The sequence below is a fragment of the Neodiprion pinetum genome, chromosome 5 (assembly GCF_021155775.2).
Source record: "Neodiprion pinetum isolate iyNeoPine1 chromosome 5, iyNeoPine1.2, whole genome shotgun sequence".
Classification (NCBI taxonomy): Eukaryota; Metazoa; Arthropoda; class Insecta; order Hymenoptera; family Diprionidae; genus Neodiprion; species Neodiprion pinetum.
This window is the reverse complement of record NC_060236.1, coordinates 22,657,339-22,684,135: the sequence shown is the minus strand read 5'-3', so window position 1 is coordinate 22,684,135 and position 26,797 is coordinate 22,657,339. Positions and strand designations below refer to the sequence as shown.

The following is a 26,797-nucleotide window of genomic DNA, read 5'->3' as shown; positions in this document are numbered from 1 at the left end:
ACATTAACTTTCAATCCTCAAGTCACGAACGCGTCGTTGCTTCTAATTTTCAGGTTTCCCCAGCGAAGCTGTTGTCCAGGCATATCTCGCCCCGACCGTCGACGAATCAAAAGAGGGATTCACATGGAACGAGCCGAACACGACGCTACTGGCCGATTTTACGAGAAATAAATTCGGATGGACGAAAAGCAAGTTCGAAGTTATATTCAATCCAATAATGAAGCGACAGGCAGAGTCGAAGAAGCAGAAAGGGATCGACGACTACTTCCAGGTGAAGATTTCTAGGAAATGTATAGAAGGAACGCTTAGCAAACGAGTTCAGAAGGCGGTCGAGCGATTGGGAGGTGGAAGCGAACGCGAGGAGGAAACTGCCGACTTCGAGATGCCGCAAAAACGCACTAGAAAAAGCAAACCAAAGTCTAGCGAGCCGAACCTTCTAAAACCCATAATCGAGGAAAAAGAGGAATCATCCGCCGTCGGCGTTGTTAAGATAATTCCTTCAACGGAAATGGCTACAAAGCTACCTATTGCCAAGCCGGAGTGCATACCGCAACGGGAAAAGGACAAAGCAAACGCGTTGAAGAACAAGCTACGAGCTATCGAGGTTTTTCGAAAATCAAAAAAGGGCCCAGGATACGCAAAGCGATCCAAACGGACTGCCCGCAAAATCAAGAGTGAGGCCGAGCTCTCGGAGAGCAGCGACAGTTCATAGAGCCAAAGGTAAGATAATTTTGTTCCCAAAGCTCGGCCTCGACGAAGTCAGTTATACATATTGCATGTAATATTTATTGTGGCATGAAACATGAGTTGTTTGATTTCATCGCCACTGGCGGTGCCGGTAGATGTTTTTTTTAAGATGTACAGATTTTATTTTTACAACGTTTTGTACGGTATGATTGTCTTGTATTTTTCCACCACAACTATGTGTATCGATGAATTTGTTTCGTTATTTAATTGAATAAAAGTGCGATCGAAGAGGTACCAGTATTTTCCTCATTCCATTTGAAATACTTATTCATAAACGGTTCCACTGCTTTAACATTATTAAATATCATACTACGATGAACGTGCGACCCGATAAGGTGGGTTTGCACCTACCGCGTCCCGGCTGAAGTGCATGCGTACTTCGGTAGAGTATTGTATCGTTTCAATCAAACCGTTCATATCCGCTGAATATAATTTCAGGAGATGTGACCAGTTACTATTTCAACGTTCAGTACCATACAGTAATGCATACTATGCATATAATATATATGTGTATAATTTAAAAGAGTAATAATGTACATACATACAGTTATGCAGCGGCAGTAGTCAATCACTAATTGTAAGTACATACAGTGATCCAGTTAACAAATCCATTTTTGTGTATCTACAGCCTTAATGGTTCACACTCTTTGAGAACTTGTTCGGATCACTGTACACAGAGCCGTAATTCATTAAGTATATTCAACAACGTTAGACATGTTTGTTTCTCTTATACATGGAAGTTTCACTGCAGTTACAAAATCAGGGATCAGTAACTGTTGGATGAATACTAATATTACGTAATTATATAATGAGTAAAAAATACACTATTAAAGCACGTACAATGGTAATAATAACTAGAAGTACATCACACAAGATTGTAATAAGAAAATATGTACCGCAGTCTATAAAACAGCTGGGTAAATTAATGACAGCCACAGATTATTTAACAAGTAACAAAGGCACAATGGTTTAAACTGCCCGAAATCGATATTACAAGAATTATTAAAAAAAAAAAAAACTTTCAGTTTCCATCAGTATAAAATATACCTGCATACGTAATGTACAGATTTGCCTATTACATAACTACCATTCATCTACAGCTGTCCAAGACAGTCGATTCATAGTTACATGATCATTCACTCTGATAACCGTTCTGGTAACAATATTGCAATGGGCCAGCATGGGCCAATATATTTGCAAAAATTAACTCCTAACAATCAGATATCCACATTATCTACCCTGTAGGTACAGGTACTATTTGCAATGCAATAATCATCACTATTGCCCCTTCGGAGTCTTTACCGCAACTGGATATTCGGTCATCTTTTTGATGTCAGTGATAGATGTAAATTTTGCAATAGCTGTATATGGATGGATCTATGAAAAAATAAACCAAAACTAAACTAGATTCTTGCAGATCAATGAATGCGATCATTTGTTTGAAGGTACGTGAACTAAGCGGTGATTAAGATCTTGTCAAGAAAACCCGTAAACCAAATTTAAAATTTGATAAAATACAGTATTTCACAAAGCACGAATATTTGACCTACATTGGATATCCGGATTTCTATCTACTTTCGTGGTATGTTCATTCATGAATAAACATACCTTTTCTCATTGCGCCAGGTAATATCGTAACTATAATTAAAAATTGAACACTACCAATTGTTAGAGTAATTACTTAGCTTTATAAGACTGTTCGGCAATCTTGGCTAGTTGCTCGTACATCGCGCGACCGGTTTCTTTCACCATGGAGCTGAAGTGTCCATATTCGTTCTGCAGAAGTAAGTACGGGTGGTCGTATTCCTACAAAAACAAATCGTGTTTCAAAATGATTAGAAGTGATGGAAGGAGGGAGATGGTCCTTGTTTTATCAGAACAAGGATAATTTCACAAAAGCTCACCGCCATTCGGCCACGGTCCATTAGAAGGACCTTGTCGCTATCCATGATGGTGTTTAAGCGATGAGCGACAGTGAGTACCGTGCAAGACGCGAACTTGGTTCTTATGGTACGCTGGATGAGGGCGTCGGTGTGAGGATCGACATTGGCAGTGGCCTCGTCTAGCATAAGTATTCGATTGTTCCGCAGTATTGCCCTAGCCAGGCAGACCAGTTGCCGCTGACCGACGCTGTAGTTGCTGCCTCCCTTCAAAACCCGGGAGTCAAGTCCGTTAGCACCAGTCGTTATAGCATCCTTGAGCTCCACCTGTATGTTTATGTGCGAAGGGAATGAAACATTTTCAGGATGTCGGCGTAGACCAAGATTTCGAATATAAAGAACTATGAAAAAACGCAAAAATGAAGTTAACGAACCTCGTCTAAAGCCTCCCACAATAGTCGATCCGGAAACTCTTCAAATGGATCAAGATTCCGCCGCAGTGTTCCTGAAAACAAAACTGGATCCTGAGGAATGATGGATATCCGTGCACGCAAATCCTCTAGGCAGATGGACCCTGTGTCTATGTCGTCAATTTGCATGGATCCTTCGATCTTTGCCAAGCGGAATAATGCTGAAATCAACGAGGACTTGCCCGCTCCAGTTCGCCCGACTATACCGACCTATAAGAATGTGAGATGGATTTCGAAAAATTGTCAATGTGTAGCACTAAAATATACCCTAACCGGACCGCAAAAAAGCCCATTTTGAGCATGCAGCTTTAGCGTGACCTTGAGTTATCTCCACTCGCAATCTACAACCACCCGCAAATATAAATCTTTGTCTCATATCCATTGAATGAAAAGCACCTTAGATCAAACTCATGCGTAGCAATGCGTTACAGATAATATGGAATGCAAGTATTAGTTGTTGTCCGACTGAATTATTCCTTTAAAGATTGTGGTGCATCTCATACGTATATATTTGATGAATCTTGAATATTTAACTTACTTCTTAAATTTCCTGTATTTTAATGCGCGTGCAGCGAATTAAAAAAAGGCAACATCACTATCTGAACCCTAACAGTTGCTATCTCTCTTGGCCCGCTCCACTTTAGGATAAAGCATACGCGGCGTGCGTTGTAAGTAGAGTATATTTCAGTGATGTCATGGATCAACTGAATTACATTAATTATGAGTTCGACAAGTGTGTGCTAACCTTTTCACCAGGGCGAATAACGAGATTCAATCCTTTGAGCACTGGGGCCTCGTCCTCAACGTATCGCATATATACATCGATGAGTCGAATGCAACCGTAACTCGGCCAATCCTGGGGTGGCGGGGGTGGCGGCTGGGACATTGATTTCGCTTTACGTTTTTTGGTGATACCCTTGTCCCTCAGATTGGGCTCTGGTGCCAGCTGAGTGTATTCAATTACCCTCTCAACAGACATCAGCTGATTGGCCACTTCTGCACTCTGACGCATTCCCCACTGAATGACTCCGGTTAGCGCCATTGCCTGTGTTATCGCCAAACCGACCTGACTCCCCGAAAAATCTGCAAGCAAGATGAACAAGTTTTTAAGCCTGTTTCTTTTCTAGCCCTCAATGTTTATATAACAGGGTGGCGGCAATTTTGCTTGACTAAAGTTCACTGACTCTTCCTGGTTGATCACTAGCCTGTAATAACACATTTAACATAAGGAATACGCACTGCCTTTGATAAGTATGAAGCTGAATGTAACCAGAGTTATGAAAATCAGGCAGAAGAAATCGAGTGAGAAGCCGAAAGCCGTGCTGGTTGTGATGAACATATACCACGATGAGGTGTGCAGATCTTGATGTTTGTCAAACTCGTATTTAAGTATGTCCTGCGCCCCGTAAGCCCTGATTGTATTTAGGCCATTAAGGGTTGCATTCAGATGAGTGAATACTGGGGATCGTGCTGAAAATAACAAGAGTGTAAGCATTGTGGGATAAAACTGCGAGCAAACTCAGGTCCGACGATTGATTACTTACTGATTCCTTCCAGTCGTTTCACGTTTTTACTGGTTCTTAAGTAGATCTTGCGTATCCAGGCGAAAATAGCACCCATGATAACCACCGGAATAAGGAACATGGCGTTAACGGTAGAAGCAACAATCAGCGAACCAATCATCAACATTATGACCTGACCAGCATCCAGAAGTGCTTTGGGCAGTAACTCGTCTATAGCTCCCATATCCTTTGAGAAGCGATTCAGGATCCGGCCACTGGGATTTGTGTCAAAGAACCGCATACTCGTTCTTATCAAGCTCCCAAACATTCGATCATGGAGAGATTGACTGCTCCACATGCACAACTTGTAGAAAAGCATAGACCTGCCGATTGCGGCTACAAACAAGGCAACCAATATCCCCGTATATATGTACATATACGTTTCCGTCGATAACAAGATCTGCGTGTCTCTAGACAGCTGAAGTAAATTCGTAGTGTTTGTTCCTTCGCCGGTATCGTTTATGTCGAGGCTTTCATGAGAAGAGAGTGAAATCATTCTACGAGATTCTTCCTTATCGACCCTATAGAAAAATGACCATGTACAGACATACTTGGTAACTTTCTATCTGGAAATTATTTTTGTGCACAACTGCATACATTACCAAATTGCCAAGCGGATTAAAGAAATTATTAGGAACCAATCATGGTGGCAAATTTATGACTCACCAGTAGGAAACGAACTTGTCATTAAGACTGGCTGCAACTTGAGCGGCGATAAACAGCACCGCGACAATGAAGGCGATGAACAAACTACCACCAGCTTGAAAGTATTTAAGAAAAACGGAGCCTTGAATGGTGCCACGAGAGGTCCCCTCTACCGTATCTAGGCCTTCGCTGTCTTCCTCCTCATCTTCCATATCTGTGTCAATGCTGCCGCTGGCATCAGGTGTTTGACTCTAAATTTTTAGGATCAACGAGCTTAAGTTGAGTCTAGGACATGAACCTCTATTACTGCTTAATTTTTATATTTTTCCAACCAAACGAGAAATAATTGAACTTACTCGATGACTCGTGCTAGAATACTGACGACGCATACCCTTTTCACTAGGTAAGCCTCGTTCGCTGGCAGTTCCATCCCCCTCACCCATGGTACCGACAAGTGCTTCGTAGTCGGGATATGATGCCAATAATTCGTGATAGTTAGAAAATATTTCTGCTCTTCCCTGATTCAACAAGATGATAGCATCAACCCCCTGTAAGTACTGCAGCTGGTGCGTTACAAGTATCCTTGTCTTACCTGCGAGGTAGCGTTGAATACACTCCTCGAAAAGATGCTTACCCACGTGCGCGTCTACCTGAAATTCGGAATTAATAAGGATAAAATAAATCGTCAAATTTGATTCGACATAAAAGCACACGAATATTAATGGAAGCAGTGGGTATACCGCGCTCAGTGGATCGTCGAGGAGGTAAATATCAGCCTGCCTGTAGACTGCTCTGGCCAAGTTGATTCTTGCGCGTTGCCCGCCCGAAAGAGAACTACCACGGTCTCCGACGATGGTTAAATCACCCTGAGAAAACTGTTCGAAATCGCTGAGAAGGGCGCAGGCTTTTGTCACTCTGTGATAACGCTGACGTTCGTACGGCTGACCAAAGATGATATTTTGACGAACGGTAGCACCAAATACCCAGGCATCTTGCCCTGCGTAGCTCAGGCTACCTTTCACTATGACGTCACTGAACTCCTTGGTCTCTGAGAGAGGTAACTCACCCAGTAACACTGATAGTAGCGAACTTTTCCCAGCTCCCACCATTCCGATCACAGCGTACAGTTTCCCTTTGTCAAACTGCAGGTTGACGCTGTCCAACGTGTTCTCAGGACTATAGGGTTCCCACTTTGCGGTAACGTTGGTCAACTTTATTGCCCACTGCTCCTTGTTCAATGCTATCTTGTTGTCCATCACGCTTTTAGATTTTTCTGTGCAATCAAACCTGACATGTAGAGTTCAGAACCCATCTTGCATAGGTATGAAATAAAAACAAACACGAATACAAATGCGGATGTGAGTTGGCAAGGTACATGTTTTGTTAATAAAACTATCAACATTTAAAACAATATACTTGCATGGTAAACAATCACTAACCATTGACAAGATCGACGGTATCCTTCAGCACGTCGCTGGCAAGTATTGCCACTCCGTTTGCTTTTTCTCTAGAATAATCGTCAGGAACTGCACTTTTATCGGTCAATTCATCGTCAATGTACGGAAGATCGGATTTTGGAGCCTGATTAACGCTCTGCATAGATCCACGAATGATATTATTTTCAGAAGAATATTTGGTGTGCCCGATAACTTTTTGAAACTCGTCATACATGAGGAAGTACTGAAGTCGTCGCACGGCTACCATACATTCGGCTGTCTCAGCGACACCTCGGACAAACATGCTGGACATTGTCTGGGCCAAGATGTTGAAATAAGCGGAAATAACGAAAATTGTGTCTGCGGTTAGCTCTTGGTCAAAAAAGACCATTGCAATCATGGTGCCCCACAATGCCATTCTCGTGGTGAAAAGATTGAACGACATGTAGATTCCACGAAGATATGAAGTTTTGGTGACAACTCGCAATTCAAGCTTTCTGGCCAATTCTATTAATGCGCAAAACGGCTTTTCCCAGGCATACATTTTTATCACCTGAACCCCAGATACGATCTCATCCATCAGCTGAACTCTTTCGTCCGTTTTCAGCGCTGTTTGAAGCCTGTATTTTGAAGAGAGTTTTCCCAAGTATGCTGGTAACAATCATCAATTAGGCATGGGCATCATTTTGGGATGGGAATGAAAAAAATAAGCGCTTCAACTCACATTGTAAAGGAACAACGATGAAAACCGCAGCTATACCAATGATCCCTGCCCATCCAGCTTTGTTGTACAAAAAGTAGGTAATTATCAGTGTAGAGATAGGGGCGGACCACAAATAATGCAAGAAAACAGAAACTACATCGAATCGGTTGACGTCATTGGCGACCAAATTTACGACTTTGCCAGGTGCTGTTTCTCCAAGGGCTGTCATGCTGAGATTCAATGCCTGGAACAAAATTCTGGGTTATATTTACTGGTGATTTGTCAATGCGTTCACCACCTTTCAATTACATGAGAAAATAACCTACCTTTCGGTACACAAGAGAGCATACAGCTACTCTGATTCTGCCACCAATGTGAAAAGCACCAAATATGGCTTGATTCAAAGTGATGACGTTGACCGCCGATGCTAAAGCAATACCGCCTGCATAGTAGAGCGCTTCTTCAAGCATGACATTCGAGTCTTTCTTAAAGTAGCTGAGCAAACCTCCCAGCAATATTGGTGTGCCCAGTCTGTTGACAAGAGAAGTCATATTTCAATACAGATAAGAACTTGTGGCTGCCATAGGTATCTGGTATCCAGACAAACAATGAGCAGGTAATTTGTTCTTCAACTCCTCACCGTATGACAAATTCGTTCAAAACTTGCATCAAACCGAGCAAAAAATACTCCCAGCGAAAAGTCAGGAAAATCGTTTTGAGAAGGCTTGGCTGCCGCCCCCATTTCCTGGCAGTCTCCAATTCGTAGTTCCATTGCCTGAGAAAATGGGGCAGACAATTTATTAGTAAAAACGAAATGTGAAATCTTCCAATTTAAACTGCACAAGTAAACAGTCTGTGACTCTCAGTACTAACCATCTGTGAAAGGATTGACACACTTACTTCTCTAGTCTGTCGCCCAAAGCCGTTGACCTATCCTCTGATAGAGGATCGTGTAAGTCATCGGCAATCAAAATCTTTCTGTACCCTTTCTTGAACAATTCTATCGTCCACCTAGAGTATAGAGGATAAAAAAAGAGAAAAAAATTCAGACAGAGTTTACCCACAATTTGAAGATTCCTAATGAAAAGCTGACGAAACTTCCACAGCTAACAAAAAAAATGATTCCTAACTCAAGTGTGTCTCGAAATTCTATTGCCCAATTCTGCACACCTCTAGGATATTACATGAAAGCTATATACAAACAAGAACTACACGTGGCTATTAAAACGGCTAACAGAACAATCTTACAGCTGTGACTGATCAGCATGGATTCAATATTGGGTTTGTTTCAGGTGTAAAGAAATTGAAAAAATCAGATATAACTCACCACCATGTTAGTACAGAAACAATATTCGCCTTTTTTCGAGGATTAGGTGTGCTCCTTGTTTTACTTGCATCCATATCTCAACTGTAGCATTCCCATTCAGTGTTTGTGTAGACAAATTACCACAAGTATAACACGTCGAAGATATTATACATGCGTGGATAATGGGACAAAAATAATTTACCAGTAAAATTATTGTCGCACAAAAGAAACTTAATTTCAACTATATTGATCTCTATTATCAGATTGTTCATTTATCGTATGTTCATTGATTAAGCTTCATTATAAAAAATGAAACACTTTATAGTTATTGCATGAAACTTATTGAACCACTTTGTTACGTCTCAGTAAACAAGGATGCTTCTTCAGCTCGTTGATAACTATTTCCGTCAAGCACCCAAAGTTTACAGAATTTATACAACTGCTTTACTTTACATCAACTGTATTGTTTAAATAATAAGTTTGAAAACAAAATTTATTTGAAGTTTCTCAGCTTGACTATCACGATTGTTGTTCCTGGAAGTTTCAGAGCTCTAATAGAATCAGTGTGACGACAAGTATATTTATAACAACGAGTGTTATCTCAAACGTTTCATTACTTGTTTGCTCAGATTCTCGGCAATCACAGAAGTGCTTCTTTTGTTCATTGAAATCTGGTGTTTGCTAGAGTGCCTTAGATTTATTGGAAAAAGTCTTGAAGGCGTAGAAATTCTGTAGCAAAATAATAAATAATTTTATTCAAAATCCGAGCAAAGCAAAAAGATGCAATTTCCGCGAGCAATGAAAAATTTACAAGCACACACAATGTTATCTAAATAAAATTAGATGTACCATGCTTGTGCCAGGCTGAGAAAAATAGTTTCAAGTATTACCCGGATTCGCCGAGATGAGTAAGCAGGTTTTAAACGACCGGGTATGCGACAAAAAGTACGCGGCAGGTACATTGTTCAAGCAAAGATGACTTGCATTCATTTTGAGTAATTGCTACTACACAAAGGCGAACTGGATAAGCTCAACTAAACAGAAGGGTCCCAATCGTGTCTTTGATAATTGATATGTGAAGCGAGTTACTAGATTCTTTGTACAATGTTCCAACTTGGGTGAAGAATCAACATTACAATAATACTTAATCAAAGCTTGTTAACAAAGCAATAATACCAACCAGCTTTCCAATTGAAATATATCGATCTCCTCAGACAGTGGTAAAACAATTTCAAGTCATTCCTCGTTTGTCTTTTAATTCGTCTCGAGATACAATGTGACCTACAAGTTTTCCCGTTGGCAGAATATTCTTCCTTAAATCCACAACGACTTACGATGCCTTTCGGTGGATGTAGGCAGAAAGTAACTAAAATATGAAACAAGGACACTTGATTAACCCTTCAATGATCGCCACTCACCAGAGTTAATTAATCAAAAACTAGTCAAGACTGAACCGATAGCTCTCAGCTGCCAAGGCCACTCGTTTGACCATTGTTTGCAGATGTGGAGGCATCGTTCAAACGAGCAAAGTACGCGGACACGGGGAGTAATTGAATTCAAGAATGTATCAGGACATACGGTCGATAACGAAATATTGTAGAGGCAAAGCGACCAGACTAATTCTGAAGCAGAGTAGTCACTGTCGTTCAATATATCGGCTAGCGTGCATTAGCGCTGATAAATAACTGTTGGCACACGCGAAACGATCCGAAAACGAGGAGAGAGATACATTAACTGAATCTCTGTTTAACCTAACCTGTCAAGGCCAAAATTCCACATACACGCGACTATATTTATGCGCACACATACGTAATACATACGTTCACTCGTGCCATTTAGTAACTATTGTACTGTTAGTAAGGATGAAGTACAGTTTGAGAAACTGTGCCGACCGTCGTTACGGAACAATTACCCGCCAGTGTTGTCATTCGCCAATCACGAAAGAACTGCAAGTCATTACTACCTGCTTTAAAACGTCATGTATGGTAGTGTATCTGCAGGTAGAATTCGACAAGGTTACTCTAGCCACATTTCAGTGTTTACGGAATGAGCTGAATTAGACGGAAAAAAAAACGAGCGCCATAATCTTTCTACGCATACTCAAACTCCGTCAAATAATCTTTCAAATAATTTCCTCGATCGGACAGATAATTCGTTTGACCCTCAGAAAACTATACTTATACATATTTCGAGCTTCTGATGACGGTGAGGCTGAAGCGTGACGCGATAATTACGCCCCCAATTTACGATAATACGTAGCATGATATAAGAATTAATACGCTGCAATACGGGTATAAGGGGGAAAGAGGGGGCTATGAAGATTTGGGGGCTTATAGACATTGTGCTTTGTTTTGTGTATTTATACATCTTTATACCGATTCCAGCTTCCCGAATTCGTCGTCAAACAATTTAACCTAGAATGACAAGGCATATCAGGATTGTAAAATTTCCACTCGGCACGCGACGCGTGGTACTGGAGAGGCTTCGCATTTCGCGCATCGCAGTAACATCACGATTTCCGACGGTTGTCTGCGAGTGTCGCCTGATGTAGTGGAAAAAGTATGTAAAAATAAATGAATCTGACAGAAAAGTACACGATATAGCGGTCTATGTTTAAATAATTGTTGCATGCGATCGTTTAGGAAAGTCGAAGTTCGTGTATGTAACTATACACGGTGCAGATGTGCACGTGTCGACATCAGTACCAACTGAGAACCGCGTGTACAGTACGATTATATACGAACGCGAGAGTTGCAATTCAATATACGTAATTTAATCGAGTCGCGACCACTACTCAACTACTTTAACGCGTGCCCGCGTTAAGTGTCACGTAAATTGTCGACGCGAGAGCATGGCTGAGCGAGTTACTACGATAACAATAGGTATACATCCATTACAATTTGCTTTACCTCCATAAATGTAATCGTAAATGTAATGTAGTCGTAATTCGTACGCGACGATAACGGGTAAAATTCCGACGACAACTTTATCTGTCCACGATAAGCGTACAGTAACGAAATTAAGTAAATTCAATATATCACACGTACGTACGTACATTAATTTTTTACGCTAATTATCGTAAACGGACGCACAAACACGAACAGGTATATTGATACCGAGGCAAACATGTCGTGTTGAAAGGTACTCGTCAAGATCAACTGTTAATTATATTGCAGGATAGAACTTCGGCGATAAGGAGAGATCTGTAAAGCTCAGATCTCGTTCACGCGGCACCTGCAATCCGCAACATGTATTCTTACGCATTGAAATACGTGTCATGGATGTGCACATTCATACTTCCACGTTAAGACGGTAACATCTACTTTGACAAAGAGCGGGGTTTATCAAGGAGCTCGAATCCGACATAGCGATAAGCAATGGGTCTATTCCAACATACCTAAGTGTACAGAGGATAAGTGAGAGAGTTAGCACTGGAATGCACGACTGTGATGTAACTATCTATAACGCTCCCACGCTCTGCGGTTGCCGGCTCGTCGATCCTAACCACGGGCTATTCACTGTATAATATAATATATGTATACTGTTACAGTTATATATATATATATATATATATATATACATACACACGAAACACATCTGACATACCTACATGTATATCAGTTTGCCGCGGAGTGTCGAGACAACCACGAGGTCGACGGTTCGATGTCGATTGACCACGGAGCAGTATCACACTGTGATCGCACTGAAACTGAACTATCGTCCGATCGACGGCGCAGGCAATGGACCCCAGCGATTGCGACGAGGTCGCGAAAGATCCTTAAACTTATTCTTCTTACGCGTGGTCAAATTTAATTTTATAATATAGATTCCTTTATGAGAATGAAATGTACACGAGCCATGGTAAACACGCTATAATTGTATCACACACTTCGAAATACATACGTCCAATGTGTTTTTTGCACAGCCATCTCTAAGAACCAATTGCGCTACCCGCGCGACCCTGCAATCGCATCCCACACACATATTGACAGCCATCTTGGATTTTAAACTAATCGCATTCGAGATCATTTGGCGCACATTTTAAAGTGTGGAAATCTTCGCATGATGTATGTATAGCGTTGATAGCGTTGCACATTATGAAGATGGCTTCCATTGGCCTTACAGTCAAATATGATCAGCGCTAAACGGAACGAAAATGCGTCCGTCGGAGAAACATACCTTATCTTATTTCGTCATGATATAAAAAAGTCAGAATTAGAGTCCCTGGTTTTATAGGGACTCTAGCCAGAATGTAAATAGTAATGGAACGATAATGGCGTCGTTTTGCTGAATGCTTCACACGCATATGCTTTGATGGCACAGTGTAAGAATAAGTGGTCATGAAAACGCATTTTTCCTGTATCTTTATTTCGTGGGTGTTTGGTCATATCATTTCTGCTCACGAAGCCGTTTATTTGTCTGGTGCAATTCTCGATTGCCTCGTTGTTACAGTATAGTAAAATGGGAAGATACTGCTGTGTCCCGACTGTCAGCATGGGTATCGGCATTCGGAAACACCATATCGTTGTTAGGTTCTCTCAAAGATCATAATTTATTTAGAAAGTGGTCTTGACGAATTGTATGTTGATGTTAACTTTTGCATGGATACAAAGTGTTCCGAAAGACGGTTTAAATTTTCGCAGGCAGTGGCTTTTCGGCGCATCTGACACTTGGACTCAACTCGTAAACTTTACATTAGTAAAATAATCATACATCCAACTCGAGTTGCACCACCGTCTATCTTACACCGTGTCCATTACCGATTTCAATGCGCAGCGTCTTATCTATACCAATATTATGTATACTAATGTTATCGATACTAATGTATAAAGGGGTAAAATTGTTTGGCGTATGTAAGGGGTAATCTCTGGAGCTACTAAACCTATTTTAAAAATTCTTTCACTAATAAAAAGATAAACTATCCCTGAGGAACATTAGCTGTAATTCATTTTGATGAAAATAAGATTTTAGTTTTAATTCTCAATGTGTGTAAATTAAGTCGGAAGAAAAAGCATTGCTTGACTGTTTTATCGGTGTGCTGTAACCATAGGTATGGTTGGATATACGTGAAAACAATTTATACATTTAATTTAGATTTGTCGGATTTGTCTCAACGCTACTGGCAATCATGCGCCGCCTCATTATCGAATAATGCGCATCTATACCGTTGAGGCGCCACTAGACTCTACTCCCGGCTTTGGGCGGCATAATTGAATCTTCCGTCAACGTAAATATACCGTATGAAATGCTCGGACCGTAAAACATGAAATATTAAACCAATCAGCAGCAACTCGGGAATAAAATAATGTTAAGAAAACTAGGAAGGCTTAAACCACAAAAGAAATTTTTTTTTTGTATCGACTTATCCTATAAGTACAATGTTCTATTTTGGCACAAAAACAACTAAAAAATTAGCAGAATTGAGCTCAGGAGGATTAGGAAGGCTTTGACAGCTGAAAATGGGGTGAAAATTTCATTCGCGTTTATGAAGAATTGAAAAAATGTCCGCATTTTTTCACATTTTTAAGTTGTTTGCCACATTTTTATGGATGAAAATCTGTGGTACTTATAAAATGAATATTAATAATTAATGGAGATATTGAACATTGAAAACAACCGTGCATCTGAAATTCGGGCGTAGTATGTAGGTATGTTTACACGCGCTTCTCTCAAAACAACGCTTTTCATTAGTTCTACCACGATAACTCAAGGCCGCCAAGAACGCCAAAAATAACAATTTTCTCCACATGTTGAGCCAACGTGTGTTCTCTAGTGTAATCACTGCGAGCGCTAATGTGTGAACAACAAACATACTACGATAATCACGGTTCACGACTTCTGACCCCGACCGATAATTTCCCACTTCACCCGCTTTCCACAGTCTATATAACAATAGAAATAACCGAGGAATCTTATGTTCACTGTTAGTGCGTTACATCAATTCCTCAGTGAAGCTGTCCAACCCAAAAGTGTAAACAACGTCCAGTTCTAGGTCTGACAGGTACCCTTGTCACGTCCAAATTACATTCTGTTCACCAGCGGACAAAATTTTTGTGACAATGCTGAATTTAAGGGTAAGTTTTTAATGGTTTCCCAATTGGTGCCAATCAGATAACTAACTGTGGCTGAATAGCTCGTTGGCGGGAAACAATCAGACGGCTACTCGCGAGTGTCGTTTAACTTGTGTGCGATCCCGCTCGAAACATCTGTTTCAAACGATTTGCGGCCTCCCGATCCGAGGCCAGCTAGCGCGCAGAGACTAGCTTTTAGCGCGATCTGTGAGAGATTTGTCATAGAATACGCACAATCGAATGTATCGATAAAGAAGAGTGAAAAGATGATAAAAAAAAAAAAAAAAATAATTTAGAAAACGGCAGAAACTCACAAGGGGAGTTTAATTCGCTGACGACCAGCGGTCAGACAAAGCAAAAAGAAAAAAAACAACTGTCACGTAACTAGGGCAATCCATTTTCTTATCGCTGTTAGTTTACGAAGCGGGGATTTTTTTTCCGCGAGCCAACGATGACTTGGCGCTTCTGTCTCTACCGGTGATTTAGAGAGTATCACGGTCGAAGCCAAACCTACAATCGGCTTCAGATTCTTTCGTCAAGTGGGCGTGCACCGGGGTTTTCGGAGCAAGAAACTGTTCGTGAGGTGCCGGTATGCAGGCCAGCTTAAATTTGAAGATATCTTAACTGGGTGGTTCGGGTCGTCTTCTTTTTCTGATTTTGTTACAACTGTATTACAGTGAGTACACCGCCTTACTAATCAAATGACCTAACCTACTTTAAGCAAAAAGCAAAACGTGACTTTGGATATGACGAAGCCGGACGATTGTTAATGTCACAGATATCGTTTGCATCTACTGAACATTATTTCAGGGACGTCAAAGTTATTACAATTTCCGACGTAGAATAACAGCAACACTTCGCGCGTGGATTCGTAGCCATACCTCGAAACGGGGTAACACACTTATGTGAACATCGACTAATTCAAGATTTTTCAAGGTCTCGATGGGTTCTAGGAAAGCATCCGTGAGAGCATATGGCTGTGTGTAATAGTTTTGCCACAAAAAATATTCTAAACCAATCGCAGGCGAAGCCGCAACGCACTACTAGTGAGTTATATAAAATTATGCCGCGAAAGCTTGTTCGGTATGTTTTTCCACTTCGAGTCATTTATTCTTCGTGATATTTGAGTGATTTTTACTCAGCCCGTGCACTAAACGCAGGCTTTCACAACGTAACGGGACGTAAACACAGTAATATAATTTCGGAAAGATCAAAGGTGTCGCGGTGTTCAGGCAAATGACTTGCCGTGCGAAAATCAAATTCCTGCGGACTCAACATGCGTCGTTTGTGCTGCTCGCAGACGAGATCTGATAGGTCGACTCGAGTTATCAAATACCTACCATGTATCCTGTTGCGTAATTACCTTGACGGCGACGATCGATGATAGATATTTGAAAGAAGTCCTTGTCGGAATGTAATTCTACAATATACCACCAGTATGCGAATAACATGATTGCAAAACCCCTGCATAAAGCGATGCATAATTCTGGATGTATGGACGAATCATTGTTATTGTGTATTTCTCATCTCTAAATCATGGCCGAAGCCAAGATACTGTGTACTTTGAAATTTCGTTGAGCTCACTCGGGAATTCAACATACATCTACTATTCCGTATAATTTAACAATATGGGGAATATTTTCTTCTTGACTGATCAAATTACCTCGCTTCTAATTGTTGAACGACGCCGCTGAAACTGTGATTCTATTTAAACTGCGGCCACCGACTTTACTGCGAGATCTCGATAACGATTGCAAACTGCACATAAATCTATATCAGAATTACAAATTTCATCCCAGTTTGAGGGAGAAATTTTCGCACACGAAAGAAAGGTTTTGTGTGAATCTGCACCTGGCAATTGTGGGAAACTAGCACACGCCAAATCAATTGTTCATGATTATAAAAAGTATTTTATCTTATCGCAAATTTTTACAGAGCAAAAAATATATTCGAGGTTGCACGAAACGATGTGATAACAGGAAAAGGAAAAATTAATCTGATCGCAAATCTGACAGAATAGTAGTTTAATAAGACTTGCGTTCTTCACTGTTCTTTCGCATTCCAGACCGCAGTATTACCCAAAATTTCTGTCGATGTACGTACATGCATACTTTATGGTGATAAAGATTGAATTCATGTTTTCAAAAATCATGTGCGTTGTAAAATTCGTTGTACAATTCGCCGTTTCTGCTAGATTCTTGCCGGGATTTAGCGCGAAAAGAAAACGTGCAAAGCAGAAACGTGCGTGTGACATTTCACACGTTTTCTTCATCATCTTGCGCATAATACTGAAACATTTAGAATTGTCTATGGGTGTGTAATATCTGTCGAGCCCGTAATCAACGCGGAGAACCGCGAGTCGTGTTGTTTGCTCGTTATCTTTTTGTTTTAAGGCTACCACGGTCGATCGCTACATTTGTGTGTAAAACGAAATGTGATATAACAGTTAGTACAGCATTATGGAAGCAGTTTCTCCTAAGGAAACAAAGCGCGCGTACTCCTATACAGATGAGGAAATCGTATACCTTGTACACGAATGACGTCACAGCCAGCCCGCAGTGACACAGCACAAATTCGTTAGATTAATTGAACGGATGTATACACAGTCAAAAAAACATTCTCGCCAAGGCCGGCAGATCATCTCAATATTTTGAATTACTTATAAGTGATGGAAAAAAAAAAAAATGTGATCAGAGTAGGTGAAATTTCCGTAAATCACACAGATAGTAGAAATTATATAATTAATATTTACCATATTCCACTAGCGGGTGATAAATATTGTCCGAGTATTAACAGTGTGCACCGAGATAACAAAATTCATAAACTCTTAGTAAGAATTACACATCGAAAATGATAGCATTGCTAATTCGCCTTATCAGATTGTTACGTACAAATCTTATAACTCTGCAACATCTTTTGCACAATAAAGTAGTACTTCCTCTTACCATCAATAGCTTGAATAAAATACTAATTTAGATGAACTTGGTTACAGGCGAAAAAGCATTTCGGCTTATTACTGATTTTTCAAGGACGAAAATACTGATTTTAATTACTTTACTTACTCTTTATTTCAAAGAAACACAAAGTATCACGTTAATCATAAAGTGATGTTGGAAAATATTTCTTTTTGCGGTAAGCATTGTGTTGGATGTAATCCTTGGTTGTTGATTAAATAGTTTTCAGTATAGCCTCTACATAAATGAACAGAGATAAGGTTTTACTATTTCACAATATTGCGTTTCAAGGTCCTCTTTAAATCCTTTGATATTTGATATCTTTCATAAAGCAAATTTTGATTTTCCTAACATCCATGTATTATAAATTGTAACTTTAACAATATTTTGGCGAGTATTTTACAGCAGATTTTATTTCCAACTGCAATTGTGAATCTTTTGTGAACTTTTTTTCATCTGTTTGACTAATAGACGATTTATTTATCATTATCGCGAGATTACGATTGTATATATTATGAGGCTCTCAATATACATAGTAAAATAATACACTTTCATGCACAATTTTATTCGTAGATCAGAAATTATAGAATAGTTTTACATTTTAAACGAATTACATTTTCTGTACGAAAAACTTCCTCATAAGTATGTAAGTTTACCTTATATAATTTCGTGACATGGAAATTGTTATCTGCGCGTATATTCACATGTCACACCGATGTATGTTGTTATCTCTGGTAACGCACGTCACCTACTCATCGCGATCGGATATATAATCGTTGACGGAACCTGGATTTATTCAACTCTCTTAGTCTCTTTTACGGCGAAGAGGCGGTCGTGCCACAGCGATTCGTCCAAAGAAACGTGCCCACTTTATCATACCGCGTCAGATATTGTTCACCTACCTATACGACGGGATAACGTCAGAAATTATCTTCTGCAGCTTCTGTATTTGCAATGGATTGACCATACAGTCTCAATTATAGTTTTGGTAGAACGGCAAGTGGGGGTTTTTGGAAATTTTTTTTCTTTTGTGTGTTTTCACAGTTGCTGAGCAATCAGCCCGGCGGATACAACACTTTGACAGACGTCATGGACGGCAGAGAGCAGCAGGAAAAGGTGAAGAATCCACGGGCGAAGGCCAACTGTCTCAGCGCTCTTACTTTTTCGTAAGTCAATAGATATATGTTTGTAATATTGCTTCTCGGGCATGATTAAAATTATAGTTTCAAATATATTTTTTTCCATACGGGCGTAAAATAGGCCCTTTATCTTACATCTAAAGTGGATGGGAAATTTATTATGTTGAGCGTGAACATCATTACATTACCTCCTTAGGGAGGTAATATCCATTATTATACTCCCAAGGGAGATAATGGATAAAAAAAAAAATGGAATATTCGGATAATCGTGATGAGCAGTGATAGTATATTGTGTGACAAGGGATGAAAGTTAGCGATTGCGACGAGTGCGATGTTTGCGTCCGAAAGAAACGAGGGCGGCAATCGCACGAGGTGCGATCGCCAACTTTTGGCTTGAGTCACACACGATAGTTTTTATAACAAGTGAAAAAAAAGTGGTGGAAAAGTGGTAAAAAAATCTACCAAGGGATTAAAGCGAAGCAATTGTGGACTGCGCATTCGCGAACCTATCTTTACAAAACTGAGATGAAATTGGCTACTTTCATCCCGCTAAACTGCTACGCAAAGTCCCACTTCTCATGCACGTGTGATAAAAATAAAACTGAATCATTTTGTTTGCCAGTCATTGTTCTTTTGATTAATTCATATAAGTGAAATCAAATATGAAACGTAATTATTTTATTTTTCTCTACATGCACCAAAAAGGGCCTATACGTGTACTATTAAAACAATCAGCACAAACCTCTGACAGTGTATGTTTTTCCTTTCTTTCAAATTTCTTTCCTTGTATTTGAACACAGATGGATCCTGGGCACCTTCTGGCTCGGCTATAAGCGTGACCTCGAGGTCGAAGATCTATACACTCCGCTGAAGGAGCATACGAGTGGCCTCCTCGGGGAGAAGATAACGAAGACATGGGAGAACGAGATTCAGAGACTGACCGCCAAGCGGGATTCGAAGAAGAGCAAGGCCAAGGGCCCGAAAGAAGACGAAGACGAAGATGAGCCGGTGCATCCGAGTCTACTGCGGGTGCTAATAAAGGTCTTCGGCGCCGAGACCCTGTTCTACGGCGTCATCCTAGCCGTCCTCGAGATAACGCTGAGGTAAGGATGATCTGGTACATCCAAGTTTCCATACAGAATATCTAGATGCCGGAGCATGGCACCCTTGGTTCGTACGAAAATAATACATGTATACAATTCGTGTGGTACATAACGGCACCCGATATTTGGCTGATTGTAATTATAATGAGCACGGGTATATACCTATATACGCAGGTTGCAGCAACCAAGATTCCTCGCCCTGGTTCTCCGGCACTTTGCCCAAGAACTGAGCCGTCGGCGTTTGACCCCAGTACCCAACCTGCAGAATGCGACTGGGATCGAGTCCATTTACGACCGAGATCATACAGCCAGATCGTTAAGTTCTCCGAGCGCGGAGTCCACCCCTTTTACCCCTAAAATATCGTTTTCGGTTGATAATACATTTCTCGAATTTTATATACGTACCAAGAATCTTGGGTTGTGATATAGATTTCTTTCGTGGTTCGTAGGGCTTGTTTATGACACTAGTACTTGTTCCTGTGTGTTCAAACCGTCCACCCTGACGCACGCCTAACTGTGATAAATGATATTTCAAACACCGTGGTTTATCGTAACTATCACCTTGGCTCGAGACAATAAGATAGCCACTTGCAGCAGAGCTTATTTTCAAGGCCTGACTTTCAATGATATGAGACATAAGAAACAAATGTTACAACCCAATATCATTTTATATCATGATTGGTATTCACTAATCCAGTACCTCCGAAATAAGCAATTTCTCCTTCGTGTGCTACGACTTAACAGATTTTCCAATTGCCTGCACAGCTCATAATAATATCTGCGTGTCATTTATCGTCACCAAGTAAATCGATTTATTATTATTATTATTTTTTAATATAACCTACCGTACGTGATAAAAGTTGACAGTTATTTGACATATTTTGTACGATCTGATCTTACACCTAGAGTGTGTATATGAGGTATTACACACCATTTCACCTAATCGGTGAAGGTCACCGACGCCGATCTTGTTGTCAATTTTTTTCTCAATTCGTCTATCGAAAAAAAAGAACACGTGTTCGGCCGTTTTTCGATTAGGCCACCTGTGTCGATTTTATGAATTTGCCGATTTTTCAACTTCTTCGAAACAGACTTTTTTCAACTGGTTCTATCTTCAAGAGCTTTCATTCTTTTCAAAAAATGATACAGGTATAAAATGTGTCAATAAGTCCGAGCTTTCTGAAAAAAATATTTGAAAATTTTTCCAACCACACAATTCTAAAATTTTTACGGAAAAAAAAGAAAATCAAAATTATTTGAATTGCGACACCTTCGATTTTCCTGAAACTTTTTACTTGCATTCGACCAGTTACAATCAAGTTTTTCTCCAAAGGAAATTATGGATTTCCGATTCGTTCGGGAGTTACACCATCATAAGTGCCGAAAAATCGGAAATATTTTACGGAAATCAATCTTAACTTCGATCAGACAAGTTTTCATGTTATAAAAATATATGTTTGCTGAACAAACAACTTTTCGGAATATCCCAAACAATATAAATAAAAACGAGATCACAATTTTTCTTACTTCTTTCTCTAAATATAAATACAATTTTGTATATATATATATAATTTACATTTATTCATAATATATATAAATATAAATACAATATTTAGAAATTTTCTACCTGAAAATATATTTGGCATAGAAAAGAAAAATTGTGATCTCGTTTTTATTTATATTGTTTGGGATATTCCGAAAAGTTGTTTTTTCAGCAAACATGTATTTTTATAACATGAAAACTTGTCTGATCGAAGTTAAGATTGATTTCCGTAAAATATTTCCAATTTTTCGGCACTTATGATGGTGTAACTCCCGAACGAATCGGAAATTCATAATTTCCTTTGGAGGAAAACTTGATTGTAACTGGTCGAATGCAAGTAAAAAGTTTCAGGAAAATCGAAGGTGTCGCAATTCAAATAATTTTGATTTTTTTTTTTTCGTAAAAATTTTAGAACTGTGTGGTTGGAAAAATTTTCAAATATTTTTTTCAGAAAGCTCGGACTTATTGACACATTTTATACCTGTATCATTTTTTGAAAAGAATGAAAGCTCTTGAAGATAGAACCAGTTGAAAAAAGTCTGTTTCGAAAAAGTTGAAAAATCGGCAAATTCATAAAATCGACACAGGTGGCCTAATCGAAAAACGGCCGAACACGTGTTCTTTTTTTTCGATAGACGAATTGAGAAAAAAATTGACACCAAGATCGGCGTCGGTGACCTTCACCGATTAGGTGAAATGGTGTGGAATACCTCATATATTCTTACTCATGCACCGTACAGGGTTTTCCAGCCATTGTTTCTCGGACGCTTGCTGCGATACTTCAGCACGACAGACGGCAGCGACGTGTCGACGCTTGAAGCTTACCTCTATGGTTTAGGGGTTGTGATTTGTTCGGGGGCGAACATATTCATCCTTCATCCGTATATGATGGCGATATTGCACATGGGAATGAAAATCCGGGTCGCTTGTTGCACCCTGATATACAGGAAAGCGCTGAGACTGTCGAAAACCGCCCTGGGTGAGACGACAATTGGTCAGGCTGTGAATCTGCTTTCTAACGATGTAAACAGATTTGACGTCGCGATCGTATTCTTGAACTACATATGGATCGCACCCCTAGAGACGATCATCATCAGCTACTTCATGTGGGCCGAAGTCGGAGTATCCGCGATCATCGGCGTGGCGACGCTTCTCATGTTCATACCCCTCCAAGGTATATGCAAAAGTCGTGTAGACACTGTATGCGCGCAAACATAATGCGGGCGATGCGTGATTTGCGAAGCACAGCGTTTTATACAAATTGTAATGTTACTATATCTATTTATGCTTACAGGATATTTGGCAAAGCGATCATCCGTCCTGAGGTTGCGAACGGCGCTAAAAACTGATGAGAGAGTAAGGCTCACGAACGAAATAATATCCGGAATTCAAGCGATAAAGATGTACACATGGGAGAAACCATTTGGGGACTTAATCCAGAAGGCTAGAAAGTAGGCGATTCTTATTAATTGGTTATGTGGAAATATGGTTCTCAGGAATACATCCAATACATCCAATATATTCATTTTTTTCTCGGCAATAGACGAGAGATAAAGGAAATAAGGCTCATGTCGTACATCAGGGGTATAACGATGTCCTTCATAATTTTCAACACGAGACTAAGCCTCTTCATAACCATAGTCGCCTATATTTTAATGGAGAATAATATCACTGCGGAAAAGGTGTTCATGCTGACAGCCTACTACAATGTCTTACGGCAAACTATGACCGTGTATTTTCCTCAAGGTACGCGCGAGACAAGAGGCGTATTTGTTACACCTATGGGAACATATGCTATGTATATTCACGTACCCCGTTTTAGTAAAGACTAAACGACCGTTGCATATTGCAGGAGTTACGCAAACCGCCGAAGTCATGGTTTCCGTCAAACGTCTCCAGACTTTCATGAGATACGATGAGGCGGTTGTAGTCAAGAATCCCCAATCCACGGACAAATCTGATGAGCATGGCCAGGGGTCCATCAAAATAGACAACGTATCAGCGAAGTGGGTGGAGAACTCGTCGGAAAATACTCTTGTCAATTTGAATATAAATGTGAAGCCCGGTCAGCTGGTTGCCATCGTCGGACAAGTGGGATCCGGCAAAACTAGCCTCCTCCACACGATTTTGCGCGAACTGCCACTTTCTTCCGGTACCGTCAAGGTCGGTTCACAGCGATTTCAGCTTTATGCCCTCCAACGAAGTCTGACATCCGCTGATCGTTTTAGGTTAACGGCAGCGTAGCCTACGCCAGTCAGGAGCCTTGGCTCTTCGGTGGTTCGGTCAGACAGAATATACTTTTCGGGCGCAAAATGGATCCGCGACGATACGACAAAGTGGTCAAGGTGTGCCAGCTCAAGCGGGACTTTACCCTCTTCCCCTACGGCGACAAAACGGTTGTTGGCGAGAGGGGGGTCAGTTTATCCGGTGGTCAACGCGCGCGGTAAGACGGCTTATAGTTCTCGACTAAACTAGATCCCCGTTACTTTTCGACAGAACAATCAAGCCGCTGGTGCGGTGCGGTTTTCCTGTATACAGAAAAATACATATGAGTTATTGTTTACTCGTTCCCATAGAATAAACCTGGCAAGAGCAGTTTACGCGAACGTAGACATATACCTGATGGACGATCCGTTGAGTGCTGTTGACGCTCACGTCGGCAAGCACATGTTCGACGAGTGCGTGGATGGATACTTGAAAGAAAAAACTCGCATTATCGTCACCCACCAGCTGCAGTATCTCAAACACGTCGATCAGATAATTGTGTTGAAAGATGGAGCCATATGGGGACAAGGGTAACGTATAACTAAAGTTATATTAGAAAGCTGTAACTGTATACTACATGCACGAGTTGACAGGGTGGTTCGAAATAGCCAGAAATTATACTATAATCGATTTCTGCGTTTTGCGCGGTATCTGAAATCTATACTTTAATTCACCTTATCGGAAGTTTCTACCTTCAGAACATACCAAGAGCTTCAAAAATTAGGATTGGACTTCGGCCAGGTACTCGAGTCGCCTGAGGAAAATAAACCCGAACAACGACCGCTGAGTCGATTGATTTCGCGGCACTCCAGCATCTCCTCGGTAGATTCGATCGGTATGGGGGACATGATAGAGCAGGAGGCGCCCCTGGAGGTAAGTTCATCGGTTGTTCCTAATTGTCAGAATTAGAAAGTACAGGCTATCGACTGATGACTAATAACAGTGTTTCCCCTCCAGGAGGCAGAGGTACGCAGTTCTGGTACAGTTGACGGGAAGGTGTATGCGGCCTACCTCAATTCCGCTGGCAACTGGTGCGCCATATCGGCAATACTATTCCTCTTCTCCGTCAGTCAGGTTTTTGCGAGCGGTGGTGACTACTTCCTTTCCACGTGGGTTAACCTGGAAGAAGCAAATGTGAGTCTCATGTCGCGGAATGAAAATACGCGCACTGAAATTAATTTTCGCTTATGTGCTCACTTTCTGTTTCACAGGCAGGGCTCATGGACTGGGATAGCTGGCTGAGCCGCGACATCTGCATATACATATACACCTTTCTGGTCGTCGGGACGGTCGTATTAACTCTTCTTCGGTCATTCTCTTTCTACGGTATGGCGATGCGGGCCTCGAAGCGCCTTCACGATAGGATGTTCCGTGGCATAAGTCGTGCTACGATGCGATTCTTCAATATGAACTCATCCGGTCGGATACTGAACCGTTTCTCGAAAGACATGGGAGCGGTCGATGAACTCCTGCCCACGGCCATGATCGACTGTGTGCAGATCGGATTGGGGCTGATCGGCGTCATTGTTGTCGTCGCAATAGCCAATCCTTGGCTGATGATACCCACCGTCGTTATTGGGTTCATATTTTACCTATTCCGCATAATCTACATGTCCACGAGCCGCAGTGTGAAACGACTAGAGGGTGTCAGTCAGTATCAATGCCGTATTATCATTTAATTGCCTAATTGTCGTCGCGCCGTAGTCGCAAAAACTGATCGGCCTCTTTTTTCCCTCCACACGATAAGCTCGGTCCCCGGTCTTCGCTCACCTAAACGCGACGCTCCAGGGACTGACGACGATCCGGGCGTTTCAAGCCGGCGAAACACTCACGGCGGAGTTCGACCACCACCAGGACCTCCACTCCTCTGCCTGGTTCATATTTATAGCCTCGGCTCGTGCCTTCGGCTTCTGGCTGGATATCGTCTGCGTAATATACATAGCTTTGGTCGTCTTCAGCTTCCTCGTGTTACCAGATATGCAGGGTTCGGCGGGCGGTAGCGTCGGCCTGGCCATTACCCAGAGCATCGGTCTCACGGGAATGTTCCAGTGGGGCATGCGGCAGAGCGCCGAGCTCGAAAATCAGATGACATCCGTCGAGCGTATCTGCGAGTACAGGTGAGGCGACCGCGACGCTGGGACTAGTCTCACAACCATGAAATTTCTAATTATATGTATATCATTTGGCTAAATTCCTCTCCTATACTCAGCGTCGTCGACCAGGAACCGCCGTTGGAGAGCACACCGGAAAACAAGCCTGACCCAAAGTGGCCCGCCCACGGGAAGGTCGAGTTCAAGAAGCTCTCGATGCGGTATGGGCCTGAGGAGCCGGATGTACTGAAGGACCTGGATTTCGTCGTCTTGTCGCGGGAGAAAATCGGTATCGTGGGCAGGACGGGCGCAGGAAAGTCCTCCTTGGTTTCGGCGCTCTTTCGATTGGCTTATATAGACGGCGACATAGTAATAGACAGCGTTGAGAGCAGTAAGCTCGGCCTGCACGACCTTCGATCGAAGATAAGCATCATCCCTCAAGAGCCGTTCCTCTTCTCCGGGTCTCTGAGGCGAAACTTGGATCCCTTCGACGAATATCCGGATAGCGCGTTGTGGCAAGCGCTCGAGGAAGTCGAGCTCAAGGAGATGGGTCTCGAATCCAATATCGCGGAGGGCGGCTCGAATCTCAGCGTTGGTCAGCGGCAATTGGTGTGCCTGGCGAGAGCAATCATTCGCAACAACCCCGTACTGATACTCGATGAAGCGACGGCCAACGTCGATCCTCGTACCGACGAGCTTATCCAAAAGACGATTCGCATCAAGTTCGCCAATTGTACAGTACTCACAATCGCTCATCGCCTGAACACGGTAATGGACAGTAACAAAGTTTTGGTCATGGACGCTGGATTTGTTGTGGTAAATACATTGGTTACATTTTTTTATGCTTAATCCTCCACGGTCGAAAATACAAACTTATAATTGT

At 41.3% G+C, this 26,797-nt stretch overlaps 3 protein-coding genes and 2 long non-coding RNA genes across 24 annotated transcripts in view; 2 read left to right on the top strand and 3 right to left on the bottom strand.

Moving 5' to 3' along the window:
* mus201 (rad2 superfamily protein mus201) overlaps positions 1 to 1,936 on the top strand; it is a 6,479-nt gene extending 4,543 nt beyond the window's left edge. For all 4 annotated transcript variants that reach the window (XM_046626883.2, XM_046626881.2, XM_046626880.2 and 1 more), the window contains one exon: positions 54 to 1,936. In XM_046626883.2, the coding sequence (XP_046482839.1) occupies positions 54 to 712 (659 nt within the window). In that variant the 3' untranslated portion in view covers positions 713 to 1,936. The remainder of the gene's footprint in view (positions 1 to 53) is intronic.
* Positions 1,246 to 12,626, bottom strand: LOC124219388 (ATP-binding cassette sub-family C member 4). 14 transcript variants are annotated; one of them, XM_046626865.2, is made up of 18 exons: positions 12,356 to 12,626; positions 12,147 to 12,267; positions 9,930 to 10,115; positions 8,771 to 9,478; positions 8,344 to 8,454; positions 8,084 to 8,218; positions 7,770 to 7,974; positions 7,465 to 7,687; positions 6,744 to 7,391; positions 6,045 to 6,577; positions 5,661 to 5,954; positions 5,326 to 5,555; positions 4,642 to 5,180; positions 4,337 to 4,567; positions 3,843 to 4,180; positions 3,062 to 3,307; positions 2,652 to 2,954; positions 1,246 to 2,553 (listed from the first exon to the last, which is right to left on the bottom strand). In XM_046626865.2, the coding sequence occupies exons 4-18, from the start codon at positions 8,842 to 8,844 to the stop codon at positions 2,425 to 2,427; spliced, it is 4,239 nt and encodes a 1,412-aa protein (XP_046482821.1). In that variant the 5' UTR covers positions 8,845 to 9,478; positions 9,930 to 10,115; positions 12,147 to 12,267; positions 12,356 to 12,626; the 3' UTR covers positions 1,246 to 2,424. The 14 variants fall into 14 exon arrangements, with proteins under 14 accessions (XP_046482821.1, XP_046482822.1, XP_068992204.1 ...); XM_046626866.2 differs by having other exon boundaries at positions 12,360 to 12,626; XM_069136103.1 differs by lacking the exons at positions 12,147 to 12,267; positions 12,356 to 12,626 and adding an exon at positions 10,328 to 10,471 and having other exon boundaries at positions 8,771 to 9,283; positions 9,367 to 9,478.
* The window catches only part of LOC124219389 (probable multidrug resistance-associated protein lethal(2)03659), a 17,809-nt gene continuing 1,778 nt past the window's right edge, over positions 10,767 to 26,797 (top strand). Inside the window, exons 1-15 of one of the 4 annotated variants that reach the window (XM_046626879.2) lie at positions 10,767 to 10,954; positions 11,134 to 11,308; positions 18,819 to 18,940; positions 19,714 to 20,016; positions 22,300 to 22,733; positions 22,854 to 23,010; positions 23,103 to 23,305; positions 23,412 to 23,722; positions 23,788 to 24,002; positions 24,136 to 24,354; positions 24,523 to 24,697; positions 24,782 to 24,958; positions 25,036 to 25,474; positions 25,572 to 25,941; positions 26,034 to 26,730. In XM_046626879.2, coding sequence (XP_046482835.1) covers positions 18,864 to 18,940; positions 19,714 to 20,016; positions 22,300 to 22,733; positions 22,854 to 23,010; positions 23,103 to 23,305; positions 23,412 to 23,722; positions 23,788 to 24,002; positions 24,136 to 24,354; positions 24,523 to 24,697; positions 24,782 to 24,958; positions 25,036 to 25,474; positions 25,572 to 25,941; positions 26,034 to 26,730 — 3,777 coding nt within the window. In that variant the 5' untranslated portion in view covers positions 10,767 to 10,954; positions 11,134 to 11,308; positions 18,819 to 18,863. Of the gene's footprint in view, positions 10,955 to 11,082; positions 11,309 to 14,674; positions 14,824 to 15,188; positions 15,497 to 18,818; positions 18,941 to 19,713; positions 20,017 to 22,299; positions 22,734 to 22,853; positions 23,011 to 23,102; positions 23,306 to 23,411; positions 23,723 to 23,787; positions 24,003 to 24,135; positions 24,355 to 24,522; positions 24,698 to 24,781; positions 24,959 to 25,035; positions 25,475 to 25,571; positions 25,942 to 26,033; positions 26,731 to 26,797 lie in introns of those variants that run through there. The other 3 variants (XM_069136108.1, XM_046626877.2, XM_046626878.2) reach the window with 3 other exon arrangements.
* Positions 17,931 to 21,498, bottom strand: LOC124219394 (uncharacterized). Its single transcript, XR_006883375.2, has 3 exons — positions 20,179 to 21,498; positions 19,656 to 20,079; positions 17,931 to 18,676 (listed from the first exon to the last, which is right to left on the bottom strand). It is a non-coding gene; the product is annotated as an uncharacterized lncRNA (long non-coding RNA).
* LOC124219393 (uncharacterized) lies at positions 23,869 to 24,528 on the bottom strand. The gene is made up of 2 exons (XR_006883374.2): positions 24,179 to 24,528; positions 23,869 to 24,087 (listed from the first exon to the last, which is right to left on the bottom strand). It is a non-coding gene; the product is annotated as an uncharacterized lncRNA (long non-coding RNA).

Bases quoted from the DNA above. Each gene is read 5' to 3' on its own strand.
- LOC124219388 (XM_046626865.2), bottom strand. From the start codon at position 8,844: ATGGATGCAAGTAAAACAAGGAGCACACCTAATCCTCGAAAAAAGGCG. The intron at 8,219-8,343 runs GTAAGTGTGTCA...CCATTTTCTCAG, and splicing joins TTGGGCGACAGACTAGAGAA to GCAATGGAACTACGAATTGG. The intron at 4,568-4,641 runs GTAAGTAATCAA...TGTTATTTTCAG, and splicing joins GAAACGACTGGAAGGAATCA to CACGATCCCCAGTATTCACT.